Raw genomic sequence first — 11,813 nt, forward strand, 5'->3', positions numbered from 1 at the left:
CAGCTAACCCTAGAGAAAACTTAAAACCACAGCTATTGCAGTCTGGGCTTTGTTTTAGCCAAAAATATGGTTACGGCCCCTCCCCGTCCCACAGAACATAGGGTCTCATGGAGGACATTGTGCTGCCCTGAGAGGGACGAGGCCGACTGAAGGATTGATTCCTCTTGAACACAGAGATGCTGGGGGATTTCTGTAATAAGAGAACTATCTGAACAGGCAAAGTTTTCTATTTAGACCCCTTAGAAGACATGCTTACAGGTTAAGTGAGCTCCAAATCAGCTTTCTTCTTAAATGTGTGAACCTGGAATACCCCGGGGACATATGCAAATTCAACTATGTGCATGACTGTCTTCTGTAAGTAATTTTTAAAAACCCAGTGAAATTAGTTGGCACGTGCATTCTTTATTCCATAAAAACAGTTTGATCATTCCCTCACTCATTCCCATCTACTATGGGCAGGTGTTGTTCTAGATTATGGGGATACAAAGAAGTGAATAAAACAAATTAAAAAATCCGTACTAACGAAGACCTAAATTTCTAAAGAAGTGCTGTATCCACAAAACTATGTGTGCTCTACGTTATGGACATTTCAAGCATTTTTATGGTTAATTTTAACTATGAATTTTAGGTGGAATATGAGAATTTAATAACTCCCAAAAGGTTGGATTCTACCTATAACCTCATGATTCTGACAGCCCCTAGTTACTTGTTCCCCAAGCCTAGTACTGAAGATCAGGACATGTCAGACATTTAGGTTTCTGGCCCAGCATCTTTCCCATTTTACCATTTATTAAACCTAAAACTGGGGGTCTCCAGCGGGAAGGAAAGTAGGGCACAGACACACTCATTTTCTCCATCCCTACTTCTCCATCACCAAAAAACTTGGCTACATAAAAAGAATATGAATAATCTTTACCTGTGAATGATTTACCACATATTTCAAAAGGCCATACAGAATAAGACAAATACACTGTTAAACATGTCACGCTAAATTTATTGCTACATTATTCTTGCCTAATCGACCCAACATGTGGTTCACACAGCCCAAATATTTGCAACCTAAGCAAGTACTCTGGTATCCTCGGCCCAAAGTTTAGGCCATGGAAGTTTCCCCTTTAGAGAAGGGGAGAATTTAACTGCATAGGACGCGCTGAGAGCCACGGAAGGTCTACCACAAGAGTCAGCAAATGATAGCCTGTGGGTCAGATCCGGCTAGCTCCTGTTCATGCGAATAAAGTTTTATTGGAACACAGCCACGCTCATTTGTCAGCATATTGTTCTGGTTGCTTTTGCACTACAATGGCAGAGCTGAGAAGTTGCTACAACCACATGGCCCGCAAAGGCAAAAATGTTTTCTAGCTGGCTCTTCATAGGAAAAGTTCGCCTACCCCAGGACCACCAGGAAGAATAGCTGAGAAGTTATGCAGAACTGCTGAAGTATAAATTAACATCTCAAAGGCAAATGACAACTGATGATAACTGACTTGACAGATCAAAAGCCAAAGGAGCAGTAGAGAGCATAGCAGCTCATGTGGCTGTATTCTGAGTGTCTCAGCACTCTGTCTTGCCTTTTCACCTCCACTTAAATGCTTTCCCTTCTCCAAAGGGTTAAGTGAACCCCACTGCAGTCCCAAAATGGAACCTGTGCTTTAAATGAATCTAATCGCGCATCTCCCATTTTGGGGGCAGCAAATTAAGTATTTTAATACATGTGTCTGCAAAGTTTTTTGGAGGGGTAGTGGAGGGATTAGGGCGAGGACATGCCTGTGAGTGCCAATGCTTTCTGCTCTGTGGGTCAGAAGCCCTTATTAGCTCTAACAAAGTCTTCACATCTGTTATGCAAACACAGCCTGTGGAACCAAAAATAAAACCCACACTGATGAAAGCCGGAATGTCAAAAGATAATTTTAGACTTCACTTTTAAGACTGTAGAAACAGCTTCACAGAAATTTAAAAAACACACCCTCAAAATAAGCAACCCCCTTGTGATTAAATTCAGCCCTGCTTTATAGGGGTTGCAACACAATCCATTCACTTTTACCTGCTACCTCACCTCAGCTCCAGAGTCTTGAACACAGAATAAGAGAAAGAAAGCATTCCTGAATTCTAATGCAACCCTAAGGTCAACAGAAACGAGAGTTAACCTTACACACCACCAGCCCCTATAATTGTGAATGGAGTTCACATATTTTCAGCTGGGTGCATACACAGTCTAACTTTGGGAACTCCTTTTGCATATGCTTAGCAAACTATTCTCTTATCCCGAGGTCCAGTTCTCTAAGGACAATGACAGTACGTTACTCATACCCACATCCCTGTTGTTGACCCAGAAGGGGAGTCTGTTTGCCTGGCACCTAGACAGCCAAATAAACTGACACCAACTTGTAGTAAAAGGAAAGAGGGCATATTATTTCAAAGGTACCAGTGAAAGGAGAATGGGCAGCTGATGCTCAAAGACCCAAATTCCCTGATGGTTTGCAAGCAGGGTCTTTTAAGGGCTAAAGTCTCGAATAAAGGGTTCAAAGCCATGTGCTGTGTTGATTGGTGGTAAGGTTCCATAATTTTCTTAATCTGATTGATTTCTCCCTTGGTTTCATCCTGTCCGGGGTCTTCTTTATTGGACTTGAGAGGTCTTCCTGTTTCCAAACAAACCAGAGTTCTGCAACCCATCTTGGGATTGTGTGTCAGTGATGTTACCTTAAGAACAGAAAAACAGATCTATCCATCTTGGGCTTAACAAGTTGTTACATCCTTTCCTTATGTCAAGCAATATATTGCCTGAAACCTGTTTTACAGGCAAATCTTCAGGTTCCGGGATGTTGTATTCTTTCCTAATCTTTAAATAGAAATCATGACAGCCAGCTGTGGGGACAAAAGGTATCTTTCTTCTCATGTTTTAAGTTCTTCTAACTGTGCTAATAATCAAATTAACAGAGGCCAACGAACAGGAGAAAGTGTGTAATAACATCTATGATAGGAATGTATATTGAGGGCCATAAGAATAGAGACCCAAAGAAGTATTGAGTAGATAAGGTTTATATGCCAGTTCCAAGCTAAGAACACTAGGTGAATGTGATTTGAGGCTTCAAACGGTAGGAAAGCCATTTGCTTGGAGATGAAAAGCAAATGTTTGGTAAACAAATGTTTGCTGATATCTCCATATGAATGGACCTCCCGGAGCAGATCCTCCATCTAAATTCCTTCTGCGCAGTTAAAGGGAGGTCAAAGATTTTTTTTCTGAGTCTTGTTTCCCAATAACCAGTTTAAAATCAATATCCCAAAAGGCATGTCTTGGGGTGGCAAACGCTGCTTCCCTTCACAGAGGAGCTGCGACTCTTAAGAAGGCTAATTTAACAAGTTTAAATAAAAGCTAAATTTGAGTCATTTTTATGATTTATTATCAGTTTTATCCCCAGCACCTCACAGGGTATTTGGCACGAAGGAAGGAAGGAAGGAAGGAAGGAAGGAAGGAAGGAAGGAAGGAAGGAAGGAAGGAAGGAAGGAAGGAAGGAAGGAAGGAAGGAAGGAAGGAAAGATTTACACGACTTAAAAGATTTTCTAAAACATGAACTCAGATTACAGTTTAATCAAGTACCACAATCACCTACTTTTAGACTCTTTGTAAACTGTCAAGGCTCAACTACTCACAATATTTATGTTTCCTGCTCCCAGCATTGTGAGGCTACTGTCTCTTAGTTCGTTATTTGTTGTGCCATTTGTCTTTTCCCTCTGGCCCCGACAGAACTGTTCATTTCCAACTGTAAGTTCTTGTCTGTCCTATTTATCTGCACAGTGCTCCAAAGCCCCGTCTGTGGACAGTTGCTTAACAGATGCTTTTGATATGATCAAAAAAAGGGTGAGGAAAACTTCAGTTCTCACATCTTATCATTCTCCCTCTCCCACGGCCAAACGCATCCTGAAACAGAGATCCTGTTAATGTCTGATGTCCCCCCCTCCCCCCAAAAAAGCTTCTGGGTAATAGATTCTGCAGACCAAGGACAATAACTATTGTTCCTTGTTTTCTGGCTCCTGGCAAGCTCATTATTTCTGGACAAGAATCAAACCTCTTTGTCTTTGGTTCAGACTCAAAAAAAATCTCTCAGTGGGATATCCATTAGTTCAACCTGCTGCCTGTAGGACAAAACTATTTCCCACCATCATTTCCCGGCATTCACTTGTGTGTAGAGGGTAAGGCTCCAGCAATGAGAGGAGCCAGGGATGGGAGGGTCGCAGGGACTCTGTTTTCTCCCACATGCTGTTGTATCTGGATGGAATTTAGACCAAAGATAAAATTGTTTGGAAAGCCAGGAGGATTTAGGAGGTGGAACCTCAGTGCCAGCTCCCCACAGGGGAACTCTGATTAAGCCACAATGAGAATTTTCCTTCCGGGTTCTACAATGGCCTTCAGGTTTGATGGACCAAACGCACTTTTAACCTCAGAAAAGTTCTCACTGATCCACTTGACACATGTCAGGTACCATAGTACAATGACCTCAGCTGCTGTTCAGGAAGAGAACTTTTGAAAAGCATTCTATCTCAGCGGAATTTTTTAAAAGAACTGGGTCAACAGTACATACATACATACATGCAATCATACATATATAAATACATACACACACACACACACACACACACACACACACACACAGTTTGCGAATTTGACACTTGGTCTAACACAAAAATGTAACACACCAGCTAAGTAGAGTTCTTCTCTAGAGTTCAATGCTTTAGAGCAACATCTGAGGTTAGTTGTCAGGTACACAGTTCTCTTAACATTCAACCAGGAAACACGAAAATCAAAACTAAAAGCCCAGACTTTCCAGCTTCAGCATAAACACTACCATTCTGTGCTGGGACAAACTTGCGTGGTGTTTTGGATCAAAGTGGAATATTTTTCATTGCTGATGTTTACTTGAAAAAGGCGGTTACACCAAACCCAACTTGAAGGCAGGTTCTATTTTACATGCAAAGCCACCAAATAAATAAACACTAGATTTGTGGTTGTGCCTATTTTCTTCAGACGACCAGTTGTCCCTTGAGCTCAGCTCTTGGCCTCCACAAGAAGGAGGCAGGTGGGGAAGACAACTAATAAAACTGCAAAGGCCCAAGGTAGTGCTGTTTCCAGAAGAAATACTTCTCCCTCACTGCTGACTCCAAAAGAAAGATTAGGAACCAGGAGGAAGGATAAGTTTGCTAAGGCTTTCCCTGTTACTTTGATGAACATTTGCACAACAATCAAACCTAGGCGTACAGGCAGGAAAAAGCGCTGGCCAGGCGGCCAGGCAGCCAGCAGTCCTGGCTCTAACTAGTCCCAGCTCTACCTAGTGCCACACACAGCCTTAGACCAGCCACTGACCTTCCCTGGGCCACATCCTCTCACCTGTCGAATGACGGGGTTGGTTCGGATTATGACTTAAGATTTTTCCAATTTAAAGAAATGCTAATGTTTTATTCAAATTATACTCTAGAAGAGAGCATTATTTTCTCTCCTTAACACTGTATGGTATTTGCTATCTCTTCACAGGGCAGAACACTTCATATAAATGTGAGCTGTATGCTTTTCTTCCATTTCTTATCTCTTTCACTAGCTCTTTTAACTATTAACTGTTTCATGTACTTTGTTTTTAGCACCCCCTGACTAGCACAGAGAGGGCTTCCCCACAAACAATACTTCCTCTAATGCAGGCATACATATAGAATAACCAAAGCCAGAAATGAAAGAGCTGCACGGAGGAAAGCCCAAGAATGAGAAGGGCAGAGGGCAGTGTTTAAAGGCTCAGGCAGAGAGGACCACTTCGTTCTGGGTGATGGATGACGTGATGTGGACGTGGCCTTGGGACTAGACCGGCTACAAAGAATCCTTCTTGAACCATGTGACCTCACTGACATGTGGTATACAAACCCAAAACAACAAAAGAACAAGATAAACAAATGAGAAACACAAACTCATAGACACAGACAATAGTTTAGTGGTTACCAGAGGGTAAGGGGGGTGGGAGACATGGGTAAGGGGGATCAAATATATGGTGATGGAAGGAGAACTGACTCTGGGTGGTGAGCACACAATGGGATTTATAGATGATGTAATACAGAATTGTACACCTGAAATCTATGTAATTTCACTAACAATTGTCACCCCAATAAATTAAAAAAAAAGAATCCTTTATTTCACTTTCATCTACTTCCATATAACCTGATATTAATACTGTTGATATACACGAATTTCCCATCACTGCATCTCCTTTTCCTTTCCCCTTCTGATGAAGGCAATGAACAGTAAAAGTGACTGAGAAATATCACCCCTAGGGAATGTGTTACGATACACGACTTGCTGAATCAACAGAGAAAAATCCTTTAAGCCCATCCTGCTATCTTTGTTCAAAGGGCCTAAATCCCGTCAGTAGCCTCAACTTCCAACCCTTTTGTCCTTTCCTGGAAAATCTGACTTCACGATAAACGTAGAGACTGTGATTAGAATATGAACTTAAGATTTTAAAGGGGTAAGGGTTGGGGAGGTGATGACTGAAAGTTGAGGAAGGCGGGGCCTGGTTGAGATCCAGTCAATGTCCCACCCCCATCCCACATTAGTCCTGAAATTGGGTGGTCCACTGAGCCTAGTGGACCACAGAGGATCAGGACAACTTCTAAATAGTTACTTGGATAAAAACGCCAGATCCCAGCATGTAAAAGGGAAGACTCGTTATGGAGAGAAGGGCTTCTCGGGTCTCAGCCCAGAGCTATGCATGTAGATTTGCAGACCACTCTAGCACAGTCAGCAACTTCCACACTGCCCACCATAATGGGCAAGGTAAGAGAACCCTGGTGTCCATTTTGAATTAATTTACAGCCTTTTCAGAAACTCCGTGAACTCAAAGGATTTAAGCTACTTCAGGAGTTGCAAATCCAAATGCCTTTCTTTGGGGGCAAGCACTAAGGGGAAATGTGTGAGACATGCTGTAAATAAATACCCAGGGGTGGGGGCTTATGGTGAGCGACAGTATGCTAGCCCTTCTAAAGGGAGCCAAATTAAAATTAAAAAAAAAAAAGTTATACCCAAACACAACCCGTATGCCAATTTATAACACCTAGGCTAGGTTAGAAGAGTTCTATGCTCCCCTGAAATCTCTGAGTGTGGCAATGGCAAATGGGTGGGGAAGGACACAGAGCCCTAAACATCAGACTGGCTGACTTTCATCAAGTCCAGGGAGAGAATGGAATTCAGGAGCTGCTTTTACAACCGACGAAACTGCAGCCATGAGTCCCCCTATTGTCCGATCTCGTTAGGTCTGGTCCAATGTTCCTTTGAAGCCTACTCTACCCTGCAACACTATCACCCTTGTGCTGAAAAGAACTAAAAAGCTCTTTCATCCAGGGTAAGAGTAACCATCACAGGACTGCTGTTTCAGCATCTACTACTCATTCAAAGGAAAACTGACCCAACCCTGACAGCAGAAAATAATGTGTAAAGTAAAACATGTTTCCTAAAGGGATCAAGTAAGATTACAAACAAAACATAATGTCTTCTAAAACAAATGAGGAAACAAAAAGAAGACTGCTATCAAAATAAAAATCTTAGTTGCCTCTCCTCTCAACATAAGGAATAATTCTTCAAAATATAAATTTAAAACAAACATATAACACAAAAAAATCTACCATAATGTGGAAGATGTGTTTTGGTTCTGAAAAAAAAAAGGCGACAATTCAGCCATCTCAGGCACTACCTACTACCCATCTCGATGAATGAGAGCAGCCCAGGAACCAAGTGGAACAAGGATGAAGAAAATGGGTCAAATATCCTTCAAGTTAGGAACCTGTAAGGCTCTTCCCACCTTGGCCTGGCATACTGAGCTCGCAGGGAAGAAAGCCTGAGGGCCACAAAGGCTAACTGTCCTCCATTCTCCAACGCAGGCTTAGTTTTAGAGGTCCCACTTCCACAGAAAACAAGAAGAACCTTGCTTTCTCCTCCCTCCCAAAATGCCAGGTAGCTTCCCAGGGTACCCAAACCTCAAAGTGTCATCATCTGCCTGCCTCCAAACTTAAAAGTTATGTCTTGATTTAGTGGTGTAGGTCAGGAAGCTTAAATCTCTCACCCATTTTTTTTTTTTGTGTGTGTGTGTGTGTAGGGGCAGTCTACCTTCTAAAGTGGCTTTTTAATCCACCAGGCATCAAATATCTCAAGACTGCTTGAATTATAATACATGGTTACTGACAAGAATGCTTTGCAATAAAATGGCTCCAGAAGAATACTCCAGAAGACAAAAATCACACCCTATGCAATCACCACAGTAAAGCTTTCTCTGAGCCAAAGTTGTCATGGGAAAGAAGAATGTCCCTTGTGTAAAGAAGTAGGACAAAGTTTGGCCCAGCAGCTCCTTGCAGGTTCCCTCTTGCTCAAACTTAAACACAGAGTGCATTCTAAAACCAAGGCAAAAACTGAAAATCAGCGAAAAGGGAGTTGCCCTCCGATTCTTAACCCACATACCAAAGGCCCTTGTGGCTCCAGACAGCTCATGTCCATTGAACATGAATGCTGGGTGGGAAGCAATTACACACTCCCGTCCAGGCTGTTATAAGTATACATGCTTTCTCCTCTTCCCATCACAACCTCAAACATTTCCACAGGCCAACAATGAGGGGGCGAGGACCGCAGCAGACGCCCAGTGTGCAACCCCACAAGGGAACCTTTCACTGCCTGCCCTCAAGCACCGCCTGAGGATGAGGTCAGCCGCTACTCCATAAGCCACGAAACAAGCTGACTTTGTGACCAGCTGGCTGGTGCCCTGTAAGAATCTAAAGATGGAGAAGGATTGGTTTCACCCACAGGGACCTCATTCCTTATGCAGGAAGCCCAACTAAACCATTTTTAAATAAGTACATTCAGGGGACAGGCATAGAAACATTTATAAGAGCCTCTGTGAGGCTCCCATTTATAAGAGACCCTCTCCTTTATCCCTCCCTCCCTCTACTCTGACCCCAAATCACACACACACACCACTGCTGGGCTCACCTCCCTAAATATCTGTTTCTATGACGACAGCCTCTTACAGGAATCTGTAACGGCTTCCCATCTGCCATCAGACCATGATCAAATGACTCACCTTTGCACTGAAATTCCTGCAAGACTTGGTCATTTTACCTGCTCATGTCTACTGTCTGTCCTTCTCCATGTGCCTTGTTCTTGTTATTTTTCCTTCTTTCTACCTACACAGTCTACTCACCAAGAACACATTCAGCCTGGGTTCATATGCCAACTCTACTACTTAGAGCTGGAGACCTTAGGCAAGGTACTTAAATGACTCGACACGTCTGTTTCTTCCTCTGTAGGGATAATGACAGCACCTACTGCTCAGGTGAGTATGGTAGTGATGAACTAAGATGGTAAAAGGCTCAGAACAAAACCTGACACAAGGCATCACCCAATAAATATCAGTAATTAAAATTCATTATTTTTACACAAGTCACTTCTTTCATGGTGCCTTTGCTAGCAACATCAGCCAACATCTTCTGTTTCTTAAACGTTCTATGGATAGTCAGAAATCATAGAGACTGGCTGGAGTTGTCAGGGACTGCTTCACGGGGCAGGTTACATGGACGGTAATCAAATGTTAAAAGTATTATAAAAGTCATATCCTAAAATATGTACCTGTGGCTCCCAAATTCTCCACCTCCAGTAACAATGTTACCGAAGGGTTCTCCACTAAGAGATACCACATATTTCTATAGTTTCTGATTTTGTTTCTTGGAACCTAAACTTACTTTGACCAAGTCTAAACACTTCTTAAGAACGGGAATTGTACCATCTGCATCTGGTCCACACTGAGACCAATGGGTCCTAAGGCCAATTCTTATTGAATTTAAAAAGAGAACATTAAGTTCCTTGAAAAACAAAGGTAGTAAGTGAGAGAGTAAGTGAACCTTCAGAATGAGAGTTCAAACCTACCCTTTTAGCATTCCTTCTCTCAAACATCTTGTCATAAACATAGAGATTAAGCCACGGTAAGAGAAAGAGAATAGGGGCAAACACCTCCAAGATGGAGTAAACCCAGTATGGACTAATGAGGCAGCCTTAGTTCTTGGTTTCCCTGCCTCCAAACTTCCACAGTAGTACTTCCTGCATCCTCTCATATGGCATTTATTAATTTCTACCTTGTTTTATGCCTCAGAAGACTTTATACCTTGTCTTCTGGATTATCAGCTCCATTTCTCACAAATTCGAATGTCCCACAGCTCCCACTGCAGTGCCTTACTTGTTTTAATTTAATTTTTAATTAAAGTAGGAGAATTTTAATTTCACAAGTTCTGACAGTAGTTTTCCGGTATATTCCAGACCAGGGGTGTCCAAACTTTTTTTAACGTTTTTTTACCAAGGGCCATATGCAGTAAAATACACAAACAGCCGGGCCACTCACTCGAGGTGAAGTACATATTACCTCACCTGGTTTATTTAAGTAAACTAAATATATTTTTGGAATTTGCTGCGGGCCAATTAACAATGGATTGCGGACCTCAGTTGGCCCGCGGGCCGCAGTTTTGACACCCCTGTTCCAGACCATACAACAATTCCAAAGCATTACTCAACAGAAAGTTCAAAAGGCCTACTTTAACTAATGGATGAGAACATATCGAGTGCTTTTAAGAAAAATGGTTGTTTCTGAAGCACTTCAGTGTATTTAAAATAGTCTGTAGTTTCAGCATTAAGACTGGAGAGAATAAACATTTCCTGGGACCTGCTCCCGGGGATGCCATCTCCATTGCAGAGGGGTTCCAAGACCACTGAGCAGTAAAGCAATAAGTCTATAAGGGCAAATGGGGTTTGCATCGCTAGCCTTGCCTCTTCCCCTTTCCCTTGGATGAGAGCTGTTCTTCTCAGCAAATTGTGCCCCTCCAGACCAAGCCTGCCCTGGCCCCAGGGGGCTCCCCGGGTGGGTAAGTCTGACTCATTTTGGGGTTCAGCAGTGGGAAGCCCACTTCCTTGCGGATACAAGCCACATTAGCTCTATGAGGGATAAAGGTGATTTTTGGCATGTATACTACTTGCTGACACTGCAGTTTTCTTTGTCAATTTATTCAGAATCTGGGAAGGGAAGAATGGTGTTATTTAATGGATTCCCTCAAAAATTCGAACACCAACCCCCCAGTAATTTGGATAATTAAGAGCCTACTATCAGGAAATTCCAGAAAAAGGCCCTATGTGTGTCTCTATCAGCATCACGTACCCAGCCTACCTCTGCATACATTGCTCAGGACATAACTGGAAATCCATCCTCATCTCTAGAGACATCCACCTTATAAGTGGTATGTCCAGAAAGTAAAAATCACCCTGTAACCCACTCCTCATTATCTGTGGAATTATCCAAATTAAGTGTTTTAAATAGCTGGTTCGTCTACTTGGCAGGAAAGCACTGAAGAGGCATCCCGGAAGGTTCGGAGAGAGCGAGTGTACCCAAAACCACATCCTAAATTGGATGTTTCCCACACCCCCTCATGGACCATCAGAAATGGGGAGAGTGGAATGGCGACAGACTTACGTGCTCTTTCATCGCGTTAGCCACGGTTTGTGACATCATGATGCAGCAGAGAATGGACACGAGAATGAAGTAGAATGCGTACATGAAGCGGGTGCTCCGGGACTGTCGGATCTTGGGGCAGCAGCCGCAGCACAGGGAGCACCCAGCAGACCCACAGCAACAAGCCAACTAGAAAAGGAAACACAGAACATCCTCTTCAAGCGATTGCTTTACCAAATCTATTTAACACCAGCCCTCCGCAAGTTGACCTTTCAGGCTACCATTTTCCCGAGCCATCCTGCCCAC

The 11,813-nt window shown here is 42.8% G+C and overlaps 1 protein-coding gene across 1 annotated transcript in view; it reads right to left on the reverse strand.

Moving 5' to 3' along the window:
* SERINC5 (serine incorporator 5) overlaps positions 1-11,813 on the reverse strand; it is a 94,510-nt gene that overhangs the window by 40,773 nt on the left and 41,924 nt on the right. The window contains exon 2 of the mRNA XM_081053157.1: positions 11,529-11,696. Within this exon, the coding sequence (XP_080909283.1) occupies positions 11,529-11,696 (168 nt within the window). The remainder of the gene's footprint in view (positions 1-11,528; positions 11,697-11,813) is intronic.

The sequence above is a fragment of the Rhinolophus hipposideros genome (assembly GCF_964194185.1).
Source record: "Rhinolophus hipposideros genome assembly, chromosome: 7".
NCBI classification, from domain to species: domain Eukaryota; kingdom Metazoa; phylum Chordata; class Mammalia; order Chiroptera; family Rhinolophidae; genus Rhinolophus; species Rhinolophus hipposideros.